Source organism: Medicago sativa, chromosome 2 (genome assembly GCF_051527215.1).
Source record: "Medicago sativa cultivar Bolivia chromosome 2, Bolivia_mono, whole genome shotgun sequence".
Taxonomy (NCBI): Eukaryota; Viridiplantae; Streptophyta; class Magnoliopsida; order Fabales; family Fabaceae; genus Medicago; species Medicago sativa.
In genome coordinates this window covers 25,839,401-25,862,271 of record NC_140750.1, presented here as the reverse complement: position 1 = coordinate 25,862,271, position 22,871 = coordinate 25,839,401, and the positions used below count along the sequence as shown (strand labels likewise).

At 32.5% G+C, this 22,871-nt stretch overlaps 1 protein-coding gene across 1 annotated transcript; it reads left to right on the top strand.

Annotated features, from left to right (window-relative positions):
• The first annotated feature begins 268 nt into the window (after nt 1–268).
• Nucleotides 269–6,915, top strand: LOC146945806 (cysteine-rich receptor-like protein kinase 44). Its single transcript, XM_085748857.1, has 7 exons — nt 269–572; nt 695–748; nt 2,795–2,925; nt 3,282–3,495; nt 5,481–5,712; nt 5,997–6,147; nt 6,429–6,915. The coding sequence occupies exons 1-7, from the start codon at nt 452–454 to the stop codon at nt 6,708–6,710; spliced, it is 1,185 nt and encodes a 394-aa protein (XP_085604983.1). The 5' UTR covers nt 269–451; the 3' UTR covers nt 6,711–6,915.
• Nucleotides 6,916–22,871: the final 15,956 nt, after the last annotated feature.

The window sequence follows — 22,871 nt, the reverse complement described above, 5'->3', positions numbered from 1 at the left end:
TAGTTGTTGCTGTTTTTGTAATATAAACTTGATGAATTGTTAGTTTCTCTTACACATTACTCTGATTTAACTTCATTTTTGTTTATAATTTCTGCAATTCATCGAATATTTATGATCATCATTCATTTTAAAGTGTTTCATGAGGCTTAATACTTAGGAAAAGTAGTTGAATTTTATAACATCGATCATGCATGCAATACACACATATGTAGCTAATAGATATACTATTAAGATAATCTCAAGGCATTGATACAAAAATTATCTACATAAAATCATGATTTCAAATTGTGATATAGCTATTGTCTTACAATTTTATTTTATCGCAAATATTTTATGTAATTAATCAAATTGTCTTTTAATCAAATTTGGAATTTTATGAACCAATTTAGGAGAAGCTTCTTTACCCTCAAATGATGAGTCAAAGAAGTCAAGTGAACACAAACGTGAAACAATGTTCTTTGTCCTTGGAGGGATAGTAGTGGTCACCATAATATTGATTCTTGGTTGGATTGTATATAGAAAGCGTGTGAAACGATCACCAAATCCAGTGGGAAAGACAGTTCCAAATGAAGGTAGCTTTGAGAAATTTGTTTAAAACTTTACTTTGTTTTATTTTTAAGTGCTTATGATTATATATTAATTATATACATGATATATTAATTTTGTTATTTGTGGTTGGTGTTTGGGAAAATAGCTGAACCTACAGAGGTGATGAAGGTGATATATCCTTCCAAACAACAATCATCAGGTAATTCAAAGGGTTGGCATTTGATATAGTCACACTCTATTTTATGCGTTGTTGGTTCATCATGTCTGACAAATTTAAATTATTACAATTGATTTACCATGTCTAACAAATTTAAATTATTAAAATAGAATCACGTCCAATTCTTCCACAAGTCCTAGTTTTAATTTGGTAAAAATGTCGAATTTGGTAAGTCGAACCCCGACTCCTCCATTATGTGAGTTTTTAATGACTCTTAACATTTTACCTATCAACAAATAAAAAAAGAATCACATTCAATTCAACCATAGGATGAAACAATCTTTTGTCGGTTTTTTTTTCTTTTGGCTTAACTCTAAATTTCTGATTGCCATGACCCAATTACCTAAAAAATGGAGGGTAAAATCAAAGTAATATATTGACTGTTATCTTTTCATTAAAATTTGTAATTCCTCATCGTCTGCCTATATATTTCCTTTTTTTTTTTATATTCATAAAAAAAGTCAGGATTTCATAAAGGAAAATTTTGGGTAATATGTATTTGGGTGAAACTTTAAACCATGAATTTTGTGAGCATAAGGTTATTTAATACAGTTTATTTATGTCAAAAATTTTAAAAGATAATTTGAGTGTGAGTGATTCATCTCTAATCAATTATGAATGAACTAAATATATTATTAATCCATATTTTTAATGCTTTAAGATTTTGATGATTGACGGTGTCAATGAATTTTAGGATTTGTTTGGATTGATTGAATAGAATGAAAGAGAGTCCAACAGTATGGAATGAGTGTTTGGATATTTAGTACGTAGAATTAAGTGGAACATATGGATGACAATGAGGTGGGGTGGAGATCGGTTTTACTATCTCCTTTTTTTTATTTTTATATATTTACCCGTTATCCTACCCATACTCAACGGGGGTCGGATATCGTTATCTCTGACGTATTATGGTATCCCCGCCACATCCCCGTATCCGACGTGAATCGTTTTTTAAAATACAAAAATAAGTTTTCTTCCAACCTCAAGGGCAATCTTATAATGTTGAAGAGTGAGATTGAGGGTGTAATATATATTTTGGTGGAGAAGAGAAAGAACTCGAGTGAGCGTAGACACTTATGTCGAGCTCCTCTCTAATTTGTTTTTTTTCTTCTGTATTATTTATATTATTATCATAAAATTTAATAATTTTAATAAAATATAATATCTTTCAATTCTACATAATATATGTATTTTCAAATGATTAAATTTAATAAGACATTCAACATATTATAACGCTTTTCATTCCCATCACTTTCTAAACAATCAAATGGAAATTTATAGTACTCCCTCCGGTCCTTATTATAAGAAACAATTGACTTTTTTGGTTCATAGAATAATTAATGTATCTTGTTATAAATATAGACTAGATACATCACTTATACAATGAACCTAAAAAGTCAACTTTTTCTTATAATAAGGACCGGAGGGAGTATCATTTTGTCGTAAAATAGTCAAACAATAAAATGAAGTACTTGGTTCCAATCATTAGCTTATTGCTACTCTCAATGATTATAGTTGACTTCGTCATCCATTCAAAGAGTCCCTTCAAACTTACTGAGAGATTAGAAATAAGAAAACCAAACGAAAGAAAAATGTGGGAAACCAAAGTAAAAAAATTATACTATGTTGAGAGCACTAAAAACAATTAAGTCTAAAAAGACTGAGAGATTAATTTTGAACTAGAAATTATTTAGAAACTAAAATTATAGTTAGTTTTGTATAATTTTAAGAGAAATAATAACAACACTCAGTTTAACACTATGTTTTCAATTTCTTCAAAAAAAAAACACTATGTTTTCAACACTTATTTTTCAATTAAATATAATTCACATAAGTCTCACCATTTTAGAAACCTGTCTCACATAAATCCATTAGATTCACTTGAAATTGATATATTAAGCGATCGAGTGTTGAAAATAAAGTATTAGAATAAAGGTTATTAGCACTACTATTATTCTAATTTTAAACTTGTACTTGCATTTAAAATTATCATTACTACCTCTATCAAATTATGTTCATGTTGGATAGGGTCAATGGAGTTCTTTAGTGGGAGCCTTCGGTCTATTAGCCACTTTGATTACCAGACATTGAGGAAGGCCACCAATAACTTTTTTCATGGAAACCTTCTTGGAAGTGGTGGATTTGGACCTGTATATAAGGTATGAATGTATAAGAAAATTGCTCTTTTATTTTTGAAATTGATCTTTTTTCAACTGTCGTTGGTCCAACAACAGTTAATTACTATCAGGCATTTTTAAAGTCAGTTGAACCAATTTAAAAAGCGATCGACGGCAATTAACTGCCGTTAGATTAGCAACAGATGGAAAAAATAACAATTTCAAAAGTGAAAATAAATTCTCTCAATATACGTAGTTAAAGTTAGTGACATAATTAGAGACAATTTATTTAATTTCTAAATATCATATAATTTTTTGTCAAATAGAGTAGTAGGGATATTTGTTCTCATATCGTGGGATAGAATTCTAAACCACAATATCTATTTATGTTTTGATAGGGAAAGCTGGAAGATGGAAGGATCATTGCTGTTAAGGCATTGTCTCTTAACAAATCTCAACAAGGAGAAAGAGAATTTTTGGCTGAAGTTAAATTGATCACAAGTATCCAACACAAAAATTTGGTTCGCCTTCTTGGAAGTTGTATAGATGGTCCTCAAAGGATACTTATTTATGAATACATGAAAAACCGAAGCTTGGACCTCTTCATATATGGTTGGTATCCCTTCTCTAATTTTATAATCTTTCTTTGTTATGATATGAGGTGATCGAGAGTGATGGCCGACGTAGAACAACAATCCATTAAGGTTGAAGTTGATTGATGGTACCTGCAAGTTTCTAACACTAAGTCGTTAAGAGAGCGAGAGTGAAAGGCAATTTGGATAGAAGATTGTGTACCTTGTATCATGTTCGGGGTGAATTTATACAAATGAGAATATAGTTATTGTGACTGTTATGGACGGAGGGTTGCAATAAATGAAACCGGTGATCGTCGAGGAACAATGATGAGTCAGGAGGCGTTACAGATTACATGGATCATATGTCTTGTAACCATTGGGAGCATTATGCCAATCATGGATGAATGGGTTGAGCTCATATAGGATTGAGTCTTGAGTAATGGATCCTCTTAATATCAATCAATTATATAAGATTTTGACAAAGCATGTCGACTCCTCTAACTTATAATTAAATTAATGGTGAGACCTAGGTTGTTTTTGAAGCATTGTAGGTATTTTTTTTTTAACACTTGATGAAAATCAATCACATGGATAAACTTGCATATGGTACACACAAGTTAATTTTTACTTGACTTGCAGATTTATTTATGTGGCTAATTTTCATTGCATTGCATATTGAATAAATTACCCGCAATTCTGTAAAGACAATCTAGAAGAGAAAAAACATAATTTTTAACAAATTTTTAAATAAGACTAAAAGTTACTACAGTGGATTACAAATATCGTTTAGACAGGAATGACCCAAAGGTAAGACCATTAAAGTCGTCGTTTTAGTTCCACCAATAAAAATAAATATTTTTTTCTATTAAATTTTACAAGCAAAAAGAGCTCATGTTATAACAAAAAAGATTTCATGTATTAAACCTTACTTTATGTCCCACTTACTAAAACAAGTTATTGGGTCACCCCTAGTTTTAGAATGAATTTAGACATAAATGCTTAGTTTACAATTGATAATGTTTGAATTTTTAAACAAATCAATTCATGAAAAAAATAAGCAATTGTTATATGGGAAATGCTAAAGAATGCCCCTTAGATACTAGTAAATAAATTAATGTAGAAATATTGTATTGGAAAGTAATGAAAAGTAGCATATTAAACCTTTTGAAAGTAAAAAATAATAATATTGTTTTAATAAAAATTTGCTATTTTTTACTTTTTTTTAACTAGTGTGAGAGTGAAATCAGTTAACATGATGCTTAATATATATATATATATATATATATATATATATATATATATATATATATATATATATATATATATATATATATATATGTATATATGAAAGCAAAGATAGTATATTTTTCTTTTTTTTCTTTTGTTGAAAAAACAAAGTGATAGGCCTCTTACTTTTGCTAGAGATGTTCAAAGTATCTTTTTTTGGAAAAAGGTTGTAAGTATGCTAGAACTAGTAATTATTTAATGGCTAAAATATGGTTTTGGTTCCTGCAAATATGCCTCGTTTTAGTTTTAGTCCCTGTAAAAAAAATTGTTGTTTTTAGTCCCTGCAAATATGCCTCGTTTTGGTTTTGGTCTCTGGCCCCACTTTTGTGATGATTTGCACATGTGGCACATGATGACCAAACCCATTTATTAGAAAAATAGTCCCTGCAAAATCTTTTGATTTTTAAAAAGGTCCCTGCAAAATATTTTACTTTTGAAAATAGTCCCTGGAGGGACTATTTTCAAAAACAAAATATTTTGCAGGGACCAAAAACAACAAAAAAAAATTTACAGGGACTAAAACCAAAACGAGGCATATTTGCAAGGACCAAAACCATATTTTAGCCTTATTTAATTCCTTGTTTTGATTGATCATTCTTTTATCCCTTGGTATAATGTTTCTCTTTTAATCACTTAAAACTAACTCAATCATTATGTAATTGTAGATTATGAAAAGATGAAATAACCTAAAGTCAAATTTGTGTTATGATCCATCATTTACCTATTTAAATGTAGGAAACAATGATCGATTTTTGAATTGGAGCACTAGGTATCAAATCATACTTGGGGTAGCACGTGGACTTCAATACCTTCATGAAGATTCACACCTAAGAATTGTTCATAGAGATATCAAAGCAAGCAACATTCTACTTGATGACAAGTTTTTGCCTAGAATTGGTGACTTTGGACTAGCAAGATTTTTTCCAGAAGACCAAGCTTATCTTAGCACACAGTTTGCAGGAACATTGTATGTCTTATTGAAACAAATTTTACATTTTTATTAAAAAATGCATACTATCGACAAATATTACTTAGTTTTCGATATCTATTTTTGTAGCATTAATTGAATGCGTTTATGGTGTTCGTCACATAAAAGTGTCCTACACCGTGTGAAATCTTTCACAAATTATTTCTTGTGTCGCATGTCAGCGTCGTGTCCAGTGTCCCAATTTCTATGTCAATATTTGATGTTTTCTATATTATATGTACAGGTTTAGTATTGATTGTGGTTTTTTATTTTTATTTTGTTAGAGGGTATACTGCTCCAGAATATGCTATTAGAGGGGAATTGTCAGAAAAGGCTGATATCTATAGTTTTGGAGTTCTCCTTCTTGAAATTATATGTTGCAGGAAAAATACAGATCATACTTTACCACCAGATATGCAGTACCTCCCCGAATATGTAAGTTTTAAGTTCTTAACTTAAGCAACAATTCTTAAGGAATTCATAGCATATCGAATTGGTAATTCTTAGCATTCACGTAGTCGGCATATCGTTGGCAAAGATTGAGATCCGACGTCCATATTTCAATTTAGATTTTAACTATTTCTTAGCTAAAATACCAATCTTGCAATTTGGACCGCTAATTACTATTAAACGTCTACCAATGTGCCAACTATGTGAATGCGGAGAATATTTTATATATATCTCGATAGTTTTTAAAATCAATCCTCGTGATATAGGCATGGAAATTATACGAGAAATCAAGTTTATTAGATCTTGTTGATCCAAAGCTGAAACAAGATGGATTTGTGGAAAAGGATGTTATGCAAGCAACCCATGTGGCTCTCTTATGCCTGCAACCTCATGCACATTTGAGACCACCAATGTCAGAAATTGTGGCATTGTTGACATTCAAAATTGAAATGGTCACAACACCAATGAGGCCAGCCTTCCTTGACCTAAGGCCAGGGAAGGATGAAGATAATCATTCTTTTGAAGTAACATCTATGGCTAACCACTAATTGAGTTTATGATCTCTATGAAGGGAACAAGAGAAGGAATTTGAAGACCATAATAGTCCATATTAAATTCTCATTTGCTTTTGGTGTTTGTATATACATTGTGTATGAATGAGTTCATAAAATTATATATGGTGTCACAAATAAATAATATCACAATGAATTCAGCAGAAGTTGAATTTCAAATTATATAAAATTCAAATTTTAATTGCTTTTTGTTAACCTATTAAAATAATGAATTTAAAATTTTGTGAAATTGAGGTATCCGAGCCATGAGGGACACATTCATAAATTTTGGTCAGTGGGACATGGTTATATGCTATACTAGTTGTTTGCAAAACCTTATTATATGGGGAAGCAATTAATTATGCATAAAAAATACATGCATGGTCAATTCAATAATAAAATATAGTATGTCAATTTTTGGGAAGAAAAATGAAAAAGGGAACTTACTTTTTGGGGAAAAAATAGAAAAGGGAAATTACTTAGACTTTATTGTAGGTTTGATTTGTAAGCTTATTTTTATCTCTTGAAATTGGTCTGGTGCAATTTAGCTTATTTCCTAGTATTTCTCATTTCTCGACAACAACCAAAAAAAAACTATGATATGACTTGTTTTAAATAACATGACATACAACTTAATAACGTCTAATCATCCATATGAATAAATTATTTATACATAATTAATTAAATTAAAAAAATCTATAATGGAAATTGAAGTTTTTAGGTGGTTTTTATCACTCAACCTTTTTTTTAATATCCAACACTTACAATGGACGTGTTGGTTCAATGGTGAAACTCACGCCTCTCCATCCTCATGGAACATGGTTCAATTTTCAACCGAGAGCAATTAGATGAGATGACATGAGTTTGTTATAGCTTATCTAAGATCATGAGTTTGGGTATGCACAAATGTTAAAATTATTGGTAAGAGTTTGTCATCCGTATTTAGGTTTTGTTTTGCACCGGCTAAAAAATCAATATGGCCTGGGTGAACACGCTAATTCCCATGCACCTGACCACACTCAAGCAAGCCCCCCGTCTTCAGGCACCTACACCTGCCCTCCAATGGCGCCCTGATGAGGCGCCGCATTTCACGGAATCCGTTAGCGCCACCTTCTTCTATATAAGGGTGATTCCAGTTCACCCTTATGATATGATTCATTTCCCGCACACTTTTACACATTCAACCATATTTCCTACAATGACTTGAGTGTTGGAGTATTAACGTGCCTGCATTCCACTGTGAAGACAGACCGCACTGCCACTGTACCGGAGCACCGCACCGTCACCATTGCATTCATCCGTCGTTACTAGACATATGTGGTTTCATAAATAGACGAAAGATTAATCTCCACAATTACAGACCGATGATACCCCTTTACACTAAAAATATCCTAGCACACGGTGAGTAAATTTACAGAAAAACAACTAAGAAAAGTCAAACCATCTATTCATTTCATTACTAGATCCATTATAACGGTTTTGCATTGTAAACTTTTTTTCCTCAAAGTTAATATGTACTGTATTATTCCTAGGAGAACCAAGTTGAAGTATCAAAAAAAGGTAGACAACGTCTTAACTTTTTTTCCTCTATGATAGGTCAAACTGTCTTCTGTTTCATTTAAGCTTCCTTTTTGTGAAGAGAAATCAGAGGTAACCTAGTCGAAGATAGGTAACAACTAGCTTCACTGTAGTAACAGAATTAGAATTTAGACCTATTTCCAGGTTGTCCCTCTATTAATGTTCCATACAAATGCTACATGTTCAATATGTTAGAGTAAATTCTTGTACATATATGAACACAACCATCATTCATTCAATCAATACTTTCACAACAAAGAAGTTTTTCGAATTTCAATTCAAATGAAGGGAAAAAAAACTCTGATTTGAATTCAATGCATGCACGTTATAGTGAAAAAAAACACACATTAAATTCTTCTGCATGCATTACCTTCTTCACAATGATTGTCAGCTTTTTCATGTTGGGTCCTTTTATCAAAGAGCACGTGGTGCAGTTTCATTGCTGAAGGAACCAAGTTGGTTTGAGATAATTAAATTTTAAGGGTGTGGTTTTGGTTTCTTAGCTAGGCTCTCATCAGCTATGCTTAAGAGTACAGAATGTTGCTCTTTGGCTCTATTAGGAGTATATGCTTTTCTCTAATTTAGGCCTGGCTAGCTAGTTAACCATATTTCACAAGACAATCATATCATATATTATACTGTATGTTTTAAAAAAATTGAATTTTCAAAGGAATATGCAACCATTTTTTTATTGATGAAATTTGTAGTATTTGAATGTCTAGTGTTAGAAATCTGGTAATCCAAAATTCTATTAGAAGATTAGTAAAGTCCAACAAAGAATTATTGAATCCAAAATTTGAACATGGAATATCTCAAATGATTCGTCTCAGGGGTTCATTTACCGCTTTATTTAAGTCATTTCATGTCAAATTCGATAAAAAAAAGTCATTTCATGTCAAATAATTTTTTTTTAGAGAATTTAATGTCAAATAATTTAAACTTCGATTCTCTCAAACGATTCATCGTAATGGCTCATTTACCACTTGAGTTAAATCACTTAATGTTTTGTTTTGATAATTAAAAAAATGATTGAATTTTTCACTCAATAGTTTTAACTTCAGTTTATTTTAGGGTTGGATTCAAACTTGGTAAGACAGCTACTTAAGTTGAATTGAGCTATTTGTCTCTAAAATATAAGTAAAAAAAAAATCTTATATGTAATTTGTAAATTGATATTGGTCAAGTTGAATTGAAGTCAATTAATGAAGTTAGGTACAATTTCTGACCAAATTGTGATGTATCAAGGTCTCTTTAACTGCATATCCGAGGTACCATAGTTAATGTCCTATTCCTTTAATAACTCACTTTTTCTCAACTCTACCCTTTATATCTTTTTCACTAATATCATCACCAATTCCTTTTGCTTTGTCTTCACTCACTCAGTACATGATCTTCCCCTTTTCTATCTGTCTCTATCTCTAGTCATTTTATCAATCCTTTTCTTTGCCAAACTCTTTTTTATTTCCTTGCTATTTTTGAAACAAGATTTAGTGCAATGAGATTATCCAAGTTGATATTGATGGTTATGTTCTTTTGCCTTTTGTTATCTGCTTGCGTTGGTTCCAACATGATGGTAAGAAAGACCTTGTTTCATGGTGCAAAGAAGACAAGTGATCAGACACTTCATGTCCACAAATGTAACCACAAGAAAAACAAATTTGTGTTATGCTCTAAGAAGAACACTAACTCAGATGACAAGAGATTTGTTCCTACAGGTCCAAATCCATTACATAACAGGTAGAAGTAGAAGTAGAAGCTAGAATACTCATTGGCTTTAATTTGAAGCAATATGAGCAACTTTTTCCTTGAGTTAATGTAGTTGATTTATGTCTCTTTATTTCAATGTGATTTTTAGAAGATATGTAATTATAACTTTCTTAGTTAAATTTTGCCACCTTCTTAATTAATTCACTTTTCTATTAATATTATGTGCCTTTTTATATTTCATTTATCATGTATATGAGAATAACAAGAAGCTAGGTAGTATGTTACATGTAGTTATTTATATATATAAGGGTGTGATAAAATTATGCTAGTGTGAAATATTTGAGATATGTGATTAAGTAAACTCCATAGCACATAAGGCGGCCATTTCTAATGCTAGTCGACAAGTTTATGATTTTCTTCCTTGATTAACTATCCATCATTAGTTAATCAATGATATGAGTTGAGTTTGGTTTGTCAAATAAAAACTCCGTAAGGCAAATTTATTATAACCAAGATTTTTAATTGTTCTATTTGCATTTTATATTAATGTAAAACCAAATTGTTACTTTTTTCTTATCTCAAAATTTAAATTTGAAAGCATATATATTAATTGGCACTTATCTATTCTGCCAATGTGATTCTGTAAGAACTATACTTTAGAGATTAATAAAATCATGGTACCACCGTAACTTCTTTAAATTCGAAGAAATTTCAAACTCTTCTGATGATTCTAGGCACGGTGTTTTGGAGATAGTTTTTAGTATTTTCAGATTTATTTATTTGTTTAATTTCCTTTGCTGAACAGAGAATAACATAGTAAGCAAAAATAGAGCACAGTATTCTTATTTGAGAGTGAATGAGGGGATGGGAAAAAATATAGTGCATGATTGGATTTCATAAATTTGTCTATCAATCTATAATTCTGTCAAAATAAATAAATCTGTTGATCAAAATTACAACGAGCCGCCGTGATTTTCAACAACACATTGCGATGTCAAACATACAAACAAATGAAATTGTTATTAGGGTCTTCCTAACCAGTTTATGGACACTCTTTAAATATTTTAAAATAAAAAATTATTTTATAAAACAAATATTTCAATTATGAATACATTGATTACACAAGTTTTCCTAAAAAGTTACCTCCTCCTACCCATAATAAATTAATCTTTTGTAAAAAAAAAATATTGTATCAAAATAATTGACTCATTTAACTTTTCAATACATTATTAACCACTCCCTCTGTTTCGAATACATGTCGCAGTCAACCACTTCTCACATACTAATCCACAACTTTGACTGTTAATATCTTTAATTATCAAAACAAATCGAACAACAACTTACATGCTAACATTTGTATTTATATGTTAGTTAAAAAGTATGGTCAAAGTAAGTCATATGAATATTGTACATTGTAAAAACGCGACATGTATTTTGAAACAGAGTGAGTACTTTTTTCCAATTATAACTTTAATTAATACCGCTCTCATAATTCACAATTCAATATCTTTCACTTTGCATTTATGAAAATGGTGAATGCATCAATACTTGACAAGAATACTTAAAACCATTCTTCTTGTCATTCACTTATACATTTTTCTTTGTTTTGGGTCAGGACTTATATATTTTTCTTAATATGTATTAAACGAGCAAATAGCCCACTTAATATGGGACGGATGAAGTATCATTTAAAGGTCTTAAAAAATGCCTTAAATACTCATTCATATTTTTTTATTTTTACAAAACGTTAGCATTTTCCTTGTTAATTACGAAAAACTTGGCATAATAATTAGGGAAGTTTCTTACTCATTTTTGGTGAGAATGAGTGTGATGTATGCATGGGTTAAAAAAAGAAATCAAGTGGTTGTGATCTGATCCAACGGACTGTATTTGGAAGAATTGAATGTGATACATATGGGGTATCTCTGTCATGCAGTACTATTAAAATCGAATGGCAAGGGTTTAATATAACACTTACACAAATACTGTCGTTTTGCGTTTGTTTTTCTCCCTCTTTGCATCTGCCCAAAACCTACGTTTTGCATATACCACTATGTCTTTCCCTTCTTGTCATAGGTCTCTTTCTATTGTGTCGTATACCTCGAGGTTATGCATGTACGTATAATCACTTGTGTTATCTACGGTCAATTTTAGGAATGTGAGGTCTAAGGCTGATGAGGGCCTCGAGTGATCGTCGCTACAAAATGCATGTTCAATTAGCAGCTTTTGAGAATGTTTCTGGGCAAAAGGGACATATATGAAGTATTGTTGAATAGTGACTTATAATAATTGATTGATACTATCTATATCGATAAGATGCATCTTTTCGATAGTCTATATCATAAGAGATCAAAGTTAAGTGTATTTTACTAAACAATTTTGAGATGAGTGACCTTTCGAGAAATGTCGTAGAAGTATGTGAGTGATGACAAAACATGTTTAAACGATGTGTGTTGGTTTGTAGCAACATTCGACAAAACTAAAAGTAAAAGTGATATTACAAATTCTATTAGAGAAGATATCTCCCAATACGACATCATTCGGAAAGGAACCAAGTAGTAGTTGGTGGATATGTGATGCCTCGGGATGACTATGGCGAGTCATCGCCAGTGTAAAAGTTACATTCAATGAACGGCGGCTCTTAGTATGCTTTTAGTCAAAAGGACACATGGATGAACCCGATTCAACTCAGAATCTTAGGGATTTTGAGATTGTTCAAGTCTGGAACTGTATGATTGAAGGACGACTTCTAAAAATTGATTGATATTATGTATACCAACAAGTGGCAACTTTTTGCGGTATCCCATACGATGAGTATTTCATGGTTAATCGTGTTTGACTTAGAGCAAATTTGGGATGAATAACTTTATGGGAAGCTTCCTAAAAAGTAGGTGAGTGACGATAAAACATGTCTAAAAGACTCATGTTGAAAAACAAACTTTACTGGGATAAGCCCCAACATTATGCATTTGGGGTATAAGGGTGTCATGCGAACAACATCTTAGCACCCCACCTCTTAGCCTTAACTATAATGTATATAACGTTCACTGCTTATCTCCGACTCCATCCGTTCTCGTCCAAAAGCAACCTGCAAAACATGATGAATGAATGAAGATAGAGCCCTTGGCAAGACACTGGGATAAGGATAAATGCCAACAAACGTGCCCGTCTTAATAGAAACTATCTGAATAGGCTTAGAAAACACTACCAGGTTGTTACGACCAAAGGGGAATCATATGCCCTATAAATAGTGACCATGGATCATTCCCAAGGCATCACTTTAACAAATCACTAAAACCTTAGAGTCTTAATTAGTTTAGCATATCGCAGGCAGGGTATCTATTATTGTACTCTCTGCAAGTACAAATATAGTTTCAATGTCAAATAAACAAATTCTTAAACAGTTGGTGTCTTGAAAATATAAGACTAGCAAGCTAACGAATATAAGTTGTAAAAGAATCAATTTACTAAAGAGAGAGTGAGGGACATAACTAATAATAAACTACTAGAAATTCATGCAATAGAATGAATGTGATGATGAAAAAAGAAATTCAAATAAAACTACACTAAACATCGAAGTAGTGTGTGCACTACCTAGAACTATACCTTCACTCAACGGTGAGGCCTACCATAGCCCTTGAAGAATCGGGGTAATTTACCCTTAATGACAAGTAAGATTCGATTCTAGAACAAAGTACATAAAGATCACATGTTGAATTAAGAAATTGAAAAAGTTTGATGTTCTTAAGATGAGAATGATAACTAATTGTAAGAAAAAACCTATTAATGAAACCTACATTACCCCTTGAAGAATTGGGGGTAATTTACGCCCAATGACAACTAGGATTCGATTCTAGAACGGAGGAGATGTAGATCACATGTTGAATAAAGAAGATGAAGAAATTTGATGTTCTTGAGATGAAAATTGTAACTAGTTGTAAGAATAAAGAGAAGAAAGGGGGATTTTTCTTTGATATGGATAAATTACGTACCCCCAACTCATCGTGGGGTAATGTAGAAAAAACCTAAACAAAGAAACCAATCAAAGGAGAGATTTACGAAGTGCAAGAATCAGGAGCTAAAACCTCTTTTAGCTTTGAATCCCTTATACAAAGCCTAGATTTCAATTCCATAAAAAGCCTTCTGATGGCAGAATGCGACGGAGTGATGAGAAAAGGTGAGTTGAGGCTTAAAGTTGACCGGTTGACTGACAGAGGGGGGGGGGGGGGGGGGGGAAACCTTAGCAAATCTCAAATTAAAATCAAGAAATCACAACAAAATATTAGAAGAAACGCGAGATATTCAAACATCAATGAAGGTCAAAAAAATTATTGAGCGTCCCTTTTTTTTAATTATTATGTTAGTATTTTCTCTCTTGCCAGAACTTGAACTCCTTTAGAACAACGTGAGAACGAGAATGGAAAAAATAGAACAACGAGATAACAAATGGTTTTCATTATCTCCAATTGAAAGGTATTATCTGATATTTTGGAGATTTCAGCTCAAACGATTGCTTTGTTTTGAATCTCTATTATATTCTTTTTTCAAACATTTTGAAGATTTGTCTATATATTTTGACTATAGTGAATTGAATTGGTTTTGAGTTCTATTCTAGACATACACAACATTGACTTTAATTTGATATCATTTTTTTTAAAAAGCAAAATGATATATATAAAAAATTAAAGCGGGACACTTTAGCAGAAGGAGTGCCAAAATGCCTAGACAGTGTCAAAGTTCAAAATACAAATTAAAAAACTGAAGTCAAGCAAGCTAAAGGACTCTGCCGCCACAACTGGTAGTCAAAATCGAAAGTAGCGTATTTCGACTTCAACCACCAAAAAGACTGAAGCTTCACCCTTTAGCATATCGCCTGCAAGCTGCTCTCTTTCCCTTTGAAAACACTATTATTCTGCTCTTTCCAAATTGCCCAAACAATTAACAGCCAAATAATGTTCATGAACTCAGTTGATTTTTTTCGAAAAGCCTCGCAACCCACTGAACTGATGTCAGTGATTAAAAAAAGAGCCATGAAAAGCTATTGAGAAACCAAACCATCCCGCAATATGCTGCCACAAAACACCGAATAAACTTCAATTTTGAAATAATGGTCTCTGTCCTCAATAGAACCACAATTTGCAACACAACTCTGTTTAGATATTAATAGAACACGCCTTTGGAAGAGCTTGTCTCTAGTAGGAATTTGATTGAGAAATAGGCACCACGCAAAAATCAACACTTTGAGAGGCACCACTTTCAACCACATAAAATTGTCATTATTATGTTGTTGTTGTCGTTCATTATCCGACCCTGTTAAATAATAATAAGCAGAACTAACAGTGTAACAGTTAGAAAAATGTAAAGTCCAAATCCATTGAGCGACACGATCAACCTGTAAAGAAAACGTAGTTAGCTGAACAACACACTCCCCCAATAACTCCTCCTCCCAATCAAACAACCTCCGGCGCCAATTCAACGCCTCCCCATTAACACCCCAACCCCTCATAAACATAGAAGCTACCGTCTCTAATTTATTCTCAGCTAACTCATACAATCTCACAAAGGCCTTCCCCCATGGTTTCCCCTCAAGCCACGGGTCAACCCAAAACAGAGTAGACACACCATCTTTAACATTCTTAATTGACTGCCACCACACCGAACCCCCCCCCCCCCCCCCCCCCCCCCCCCACACACACACACACACACACACACACACACACCCACACCATCTCTATCATTTCTTATTTTAAATTTTATTGTAATGACACATTGTTTTGGATATGTTTCATGTTTTCAAAGATTTTTGTGTTTATTCCTACACAATTTGAAATCAGAAGGCAACTTTCATGGATTCATGTGACGTTTAGTTGGTAGTTCCGATTGAAAGTTGAATATTCACCACTATAAAGGGGTACTTATACTTTTTGAATGACCAACATTGTGCGTAAAACTTATTTTTTTTACAATATAATTAACATATTTGATTTAATGGTTAAAAAAAATACATATTTCATTCATAAAATAGTGGACTAATGACTTGATTTGTAATTCATATGATTTCTCAACAAAAACAATAAAAAAAAATGATAGTTTTGTTAAACTAGCCCGTGGGTAGGTCGGCCCCCTCCCATTTTAAGTGGGTTAAACATGGCAGACCAACTTAAGGGGTTATGTTCAAAACTTCTTCTCATCCTACCAAAAATCGTGGGTTAAAAGGACCTCACCATCAAGCTCGTTTCATTTTGCCATCGCTAATGAAATTCAATCGTAAATATGGAGAAATGAAGAATGATGTGTTCAATCCTCACGTCAATACATCGAATATATTCAGAATTATAAATTAGTTATACTTACATGACAACACAAATTGATATCTACTACCTCCGATTGTTACTCTAGTTTAACTGAATCAAGTCGAACTAGTTTCTTATTTTACCATTAATTTTATTTTATTTTTTAAGGGAAAAAATACATAAAATTAATGGTAAAATAAAAAACTACTCTGACCCGCCATATCCTTACTAGCGGGATGGCTATTCCTACAACCAAAATGGAAACCGAGCGTTTCATGGTTTAAAAATGTTGAATCCCACCTCAATCATTATTTGTCATGACTATTTAGAGTCAGTTGCTTAACTTGAACAAGGCATTGAGTCCATGTTACTATTACAGGATCCATAGGAGAATATGTTCAATGGAATGATTTCTTAAATGTATTAGCACATCCTTAAGGATTAGGTCCACTTTTTACAGATCTGTGGAATCTTTATGCTCAAAACTCTAATTCTAGTAGTGTTTTATTTAGTACTTCGTAAGGCGCGATTCCATCCTCAAACGCAAAGTGTATGGTTGACCAATATGGCACATCATCATTTAGCTATTGCAATTCTTTTTCTCATTGTTGGTCATGAAAACGAGTCTCATTCAAAAGATCTATTGAGGGTTCAAATCCCCCTTTCTCCTTTTTCTTGGATTTTTGAATTTTATTGATTTTGGTTAGCTCGACTTTTTTCGGCTCGACTATATCACCACTTAGCCTAGTTTGTGAAAAGATTAGATATAAATGAATTGAAAAAAAAATCAATATCATATGCTCGACTCAACCCAATATATAATTGAAGTGATTCCTACGTCAAGCATTTGATTTCATGTCTCAAATAAGAGGAATCATGAAAAGAACTGACTCATAATCTTGATCAATTCTTTTTTCAAATGTCATGGCATATGCACGAGCTCTTTCTGTGTGCCATAAATGACCTACGAATATGCAGAACCCTAGAACAAAATGAGAAGTATCTAACCAACTTTTAAAAGAGACATAATTGACTGTATTAGTCTTTGTAGCTACACCACCCATGAAATTTAAAGAACTTAAAGGAGTTTGAGTCATATATTTCGTAGAACAATGTTTTTGCTCGTGTGTCTTTTCCAGTCTACTCAAGTCCAAACCATTATGACCCCTTAGACGTTCTAACTAAGGAGCACGCAAATCTTAAAAATGCATAATTTCTCTCCCAAAAAATATTTAACTAGAGTAGCTATAACTTCCCTTCCATTACCTGCCTCCAACCTAGAATAGCTAGATGGGAAATTAAAAAATGTCAAAAAAATCAAAAGAATTTAAAATACCAAAAATATTTAGTCCTAGTTGAGTCATTTTATTTTCAGAGTCTAGTTTATCATTTAGTTTATTACTAACATAGTTTGTTTTTCTGTTTTGCATTTGGTTTATTTTATTCATCTTAGTACTAACCATGTTTCTTTTCTTTTCTTTTCATTTAGGAACTAACCCTTTTTGTTTTTCTTTTATTTTAGGGTAAATACAGACTTTGGTCCCTTAACTTATTTTTGCGTTTCATTTTGGTCCCTTAACTTTAAACTGTCTCAATTTGGTCCCTTAAGTATCTCCCCGTTTACCAAAGTGGTCCCTTCCGTTAGTTTTCCGTTATGTTTAATAAAATAAAAAAAATTTAAATGTGGTACACGTGTCATTTTCTCATTTGTTGAGAACTTTTTTTTTTTTTTGCCTTCTTTCTCTTTCTTCTTTATAAAACAGAGAGAAGGTTCTCTGTTCTCCTCCTTTCATCCGGCGCGGTGGTTGGCCGGCCGGAGAGGCGGCGCCACCGTGTCGGACCTCAAAAGTGTATTTTTTCCTTTTTTTTGTTCTTCCCTGTCGGTTTCTTCTCCTCTATTTGTTTCTATCCTTTAAATTTTCAATAAAAGCTCCTAGACGCCTAGATCTACACGACAAGTAAAAAAAATAAAAACACTTGCCCCTTTTGTTCCTCTTTGAATCGGTTAGATTGTTGTCCTGAGAAGAATTGTTGATGTTGTTGTATATTGTTTGCGACGGCGTCGGTTTGATTGTTTGCTGGGTAAATTGTGTTGTGCGATTGAGGTTGCAACTTGATTGCTGGTTTTTTTTTTTGGTGAATTTCTGTTTGAATGTCGATGCAGGTTTTGTGTTGGAAAATGGTCTGGAATTTGTGTTGTGGACTATGGTCGTGAAAGAAACATATTCAGATGGAATGGTTCCTCTGCAGTAACTTCTAGCTAGGTTGAGAATCTTAAGATTTTCCAATTCTGAAAATTCAGCAGTTAATTGACCCGAAAAGCTGTTGCTAAAGGCATCAAGTACAACCAATATTTTTAGTTTAAGAATTCCTTTTGGGAATTGACCTGAAAAATTATTTCTGCTTATATCTAAGCTTTTCAAGCTTGTGAAATTGAAAGTTTCTGGTGGAAGTTTCCCTGAGAAGAAATTATAGCTCAGGTTGAAATCAATAACCTTTGTGAATACACTGAATTGGTTACCTGATATTACACCACCTAGTTTCTTCACGGGAAGGTCTATGGAAGTTACTATTGAGTCATTGTCACACTTGATGCCAGACCAAGAACATGCATAGGACCTTCCACTTTCAGTTAAGTTCGCTCCAGAGGGTACAACCCAGTCATGCAAGCTATTATTATCGTCTATGACAAAAAAAAAAGTTCTCAACAAATGAGAAAATGACACGTGTACCACATTTAAATTTTTTTATTAAACATAACGGAAAACTAACGGAAGGGACCACTTTGGTAAACGGAGAGATACTTAAGGGACCAAATTGAGACAGTTTAAAGTTAAGGGACCAAAATGAAACGCAAAAATAAGTTAAGGGACCAAAGTCTGTATTTACCCCTTTATTTTATTAGAGTCATAGTTTAGGTTCTAATTAACTGCATAGCATTTTAGAGAGTCGTACTAAATATAACGGTTGTTATAATACCTACATTAGGTCGAGTCTAGTTTAAATTAGGTCATTTAGTTATAAGAGTCGGTCCATTTCAGTTTTGGATTTAGGATTAGGATTAGCATCCAGTAACATTAGTCATAGAGTCGTAATTAATAATAGGTTATAATAATTAGTTTAGATCAAGTCTGCATAACATTTAGATATTAGGAGTAAATCGAGTCTAGAAACTTAGGAAAGTAATCTTAGGATTAATAATCATCTAATCAGCAACTAAAATCCAGTCAATAAACAATTATCATAGTCTTTGGCTAGAATACGAACTTGTTGTTTTATTGTACCAGGATAACAGTTGATGTAGGAGAAGTCAATGGAGAACAGTTCATCTCACGTAGGCGAATATCCTTGGGGACTTGATCAAATAGGAACACCATAATATCATCTTGGACATGAGGAGAATGACCCCGAGGACGAGCCAAGTTGTCATTGCATCAGTTGTCTCTATGCTTACGGACTACTAGATTACCGGCAAGAATCAGATGCGACCGTGAATCAACCAAAAGCAGCAAAATAACGCTTGATATGGAATTGGGAAGACTTTGGCCATGAATAGGGACAAAGTCGAGGAAGACGCAAATGAAGATGAAGGTACTGAAGCTTTCGCAACTGAAGGTACTGAAGCCTTCAAAATCAAGGGTACGGAAGCCTTTGAAGAGGAAGGCACTGATGCTTTCCTAGAAAAAGTGAATTCCACAGCACGAGCCGATCAAGGTCAAGGTGGAAGTTTCGAGCAATTCTTGCAAAAACTGTTGTCATACCCCATTTTTTGACCTAACCAAATCTTTCTTTCTCTTCATTTTCTAAAAAAAATTTCAAAAAAAAGTCAACATTGACAAAGGTCAACTGTTGACCGAAGTCAACCTTTGACCAAGGTCAATAGTTGACCAAAAGTCAACTTTTCAAAATAAACCTTTTTTTCACACCAAATGCATTCCCATTAATGTGTTTCCTTTAGTTACTTTTTTTTACAAGTTAACTTCATATTTTCTTTTTATGAATTTTTATTTTATTTTTTTCACATTCTTATTTTGTTACTTCATTTTCAAGAAAACTCAATTTCATTACACTAAACATTCCAATTTCAATTCTTCTCTTTTCTATTACATTTCTAATCACAAAAATCACAAACTTTACACCATTTTGTTTTATTATTTTCAAAGTCACAAAATTCATTTTCAAAAATTCAAAAAAACACTAACTTTAACAAATTCACACAAAATGCACATTCCACTCCCATTTCATTTCTTTCCCCACAAATTGTGCATCTAGATTCTTCTTCACATATAACAACTCATCATTATCCAACACATCATCGCTCACCACCAAAAATCATCCAAAAAAAAGTTCCAAAAACTCATTTTTTTTTGCAAAATTCCAAACTACCCTTTCTTACCCACCACTTAACCTAATTTTTGCACTCTTGGTGACCAAGTCACTCCCTCTATAAGTACCCAACAACTCATTGAGAGAGGGGGCCGAAATTATGAGTTCACAAAATCACCATTTTCATCAAAAATTACAAAATCTTCATTTCTCCATGAAAATTCACCATTCTTCAACCAAAAGTTCATAAACTTCCAAAAAACCAAAAACACACAAAAACTCAAGAAAAACCATCCAAATTCGTGAATTCAAAACCACAATTTCTCAAGAAAAAGTGATAGTAAGTTAGACCATTTCAAGGCTCAATTAAGGTGGGTTTTGATGATTTTACACCCCTGGAGTTGTTATGATGCTTTCCCTTTAATTATTTTTGCTTAATTCACTGTTTTTTTGAGTTTTATTTTTTTGGGTTAAAACTTTTTTCTCACTTTTCTCTCTATACGAACATTCACTGTGAAATCTAAGATTAGATTCATGATCAACGTGAAAATCCAAGAAAAATGGTATTTTAGTTCGTGAGATTTGGTGAAGATTTGAGAGTTTGAGTTTTTTTGTGATGATGATTTTGTTTTGTGTTGTTGTTAACGTGAAAGAGGTTCTTGGGGAGGAAGAAGAAGTTGACTTCTTCCCCCCTTGACCAATGGGTCCCACAGTTTTGTTTTATATGCTGGTTGCTATTACATCCCCTCTGTTTTAATTCTACACCCCCCTTTTTCTTTTAAAAATCCTTCTCTCTTTTTCCCAAACATTTTTTTTAATTATAATGATTTTATTATGTTATTTTACTTTTTTTTTATTATTTTAAGCACACATACTTGTGTGCAACATTATTATGCTTTAGTTTATTTTATTTTTTTTGTCGCTCTTTTATTTCATTTTATTTAGTTTTTTTTAGTTTATTTATTTGCTTTGTTTTATTTTAGTGCACTTTCTTTTTATTTCATAGCTAGCTTATTTTATTGCATTTATTTTATTTTACGCTCAGTAGGATTATAATCATCTCATGCATATTTTAGTTCTTGCAATTTATTTTATTGTCATTTGATTTTTAGTGTGTATTTTAGGTATTGATGTAATTTATTTTTGAGCATTTTTATTTCTTGTCTTAGAATGCCCCTAGGATGGTATGTAATAGCTTAGTAATTGCACATACCGACACAAGCACCAACACTATCACTTTATTTATCGCTTTACGCTTGCTTTATTTTTTCGCATTGTTACGCTAGCTTTACCGTTAGTTTAGTAAAACATTTTTATCTCAAAAATCAAATAAGCAAAAGTCAAATTATTTTCTTAATAAACCTTGGATCCAAATCCAAGAGATTTTTCCTTTATTTTCTTAATCAAATTCCTAAATGAACTTTAATTAAACTTAGACTAAATTTCTCAAATAAAATGAAACAACCTCACTTCTATTTTATTCTTCTATACCTTGAGGTCTCGCAACCCTTCTTAAAACCTTTTTCAAAATCAAATTAAAATCAACCTAACCCACAAAAAATATTTTTATAAGAGAGAACTACGGCGGTTTTGATCCCTTTTAAGGGTACGTAGGCAGAGGCTTTATTCCTTTCAAACCAACCAAATAAAAAACAACAAAATCATCATTCTTCTCCCTCCATTCTTTCACTTAGACTTTAAGCAAGAAATTTTCAAATAAAAACAATCTAAGCATAAAAATAAAGTTAGAAAGAGGTTCCCACGGAGTACCGTGGACGATGCGGGTGCCTAACACCTTCCCTAATCGTAACCGACCCCCGGATCCAAATAAGGGTTTACCTCATTTTGCCTTCCCGCGAAAAATCGAGAAAGTCCAAACGATTGAGGGTTCAAAACCAATCAATGGATTGACACCCGAAAATCATGGTCTACAACTGTTAAATTAAAGGTGTAAATGCCTACAAAAGAAATGATGTAGCCGAATCCTTGTTGCATGCAGATGTTACAAAACCTTGTGAAACTTAAGAAGCATCCAACAACATCAGAATGGATATCCTTAGCCAGAGATTACCACACTAACATGAAGTAGATGATCGCATCAAAATTAAAGATCCTGGAAGTTTCAATATTCCAATTTCTATCAACGATGTGTTTCTTGGGGACGCTTTATGTGATTTAGGGGACAATATCAACCTGATGTCATTGGAAACATTCAAAAAGATCAAAGGCCTAAGAATGATACCAGCTGAGAAGC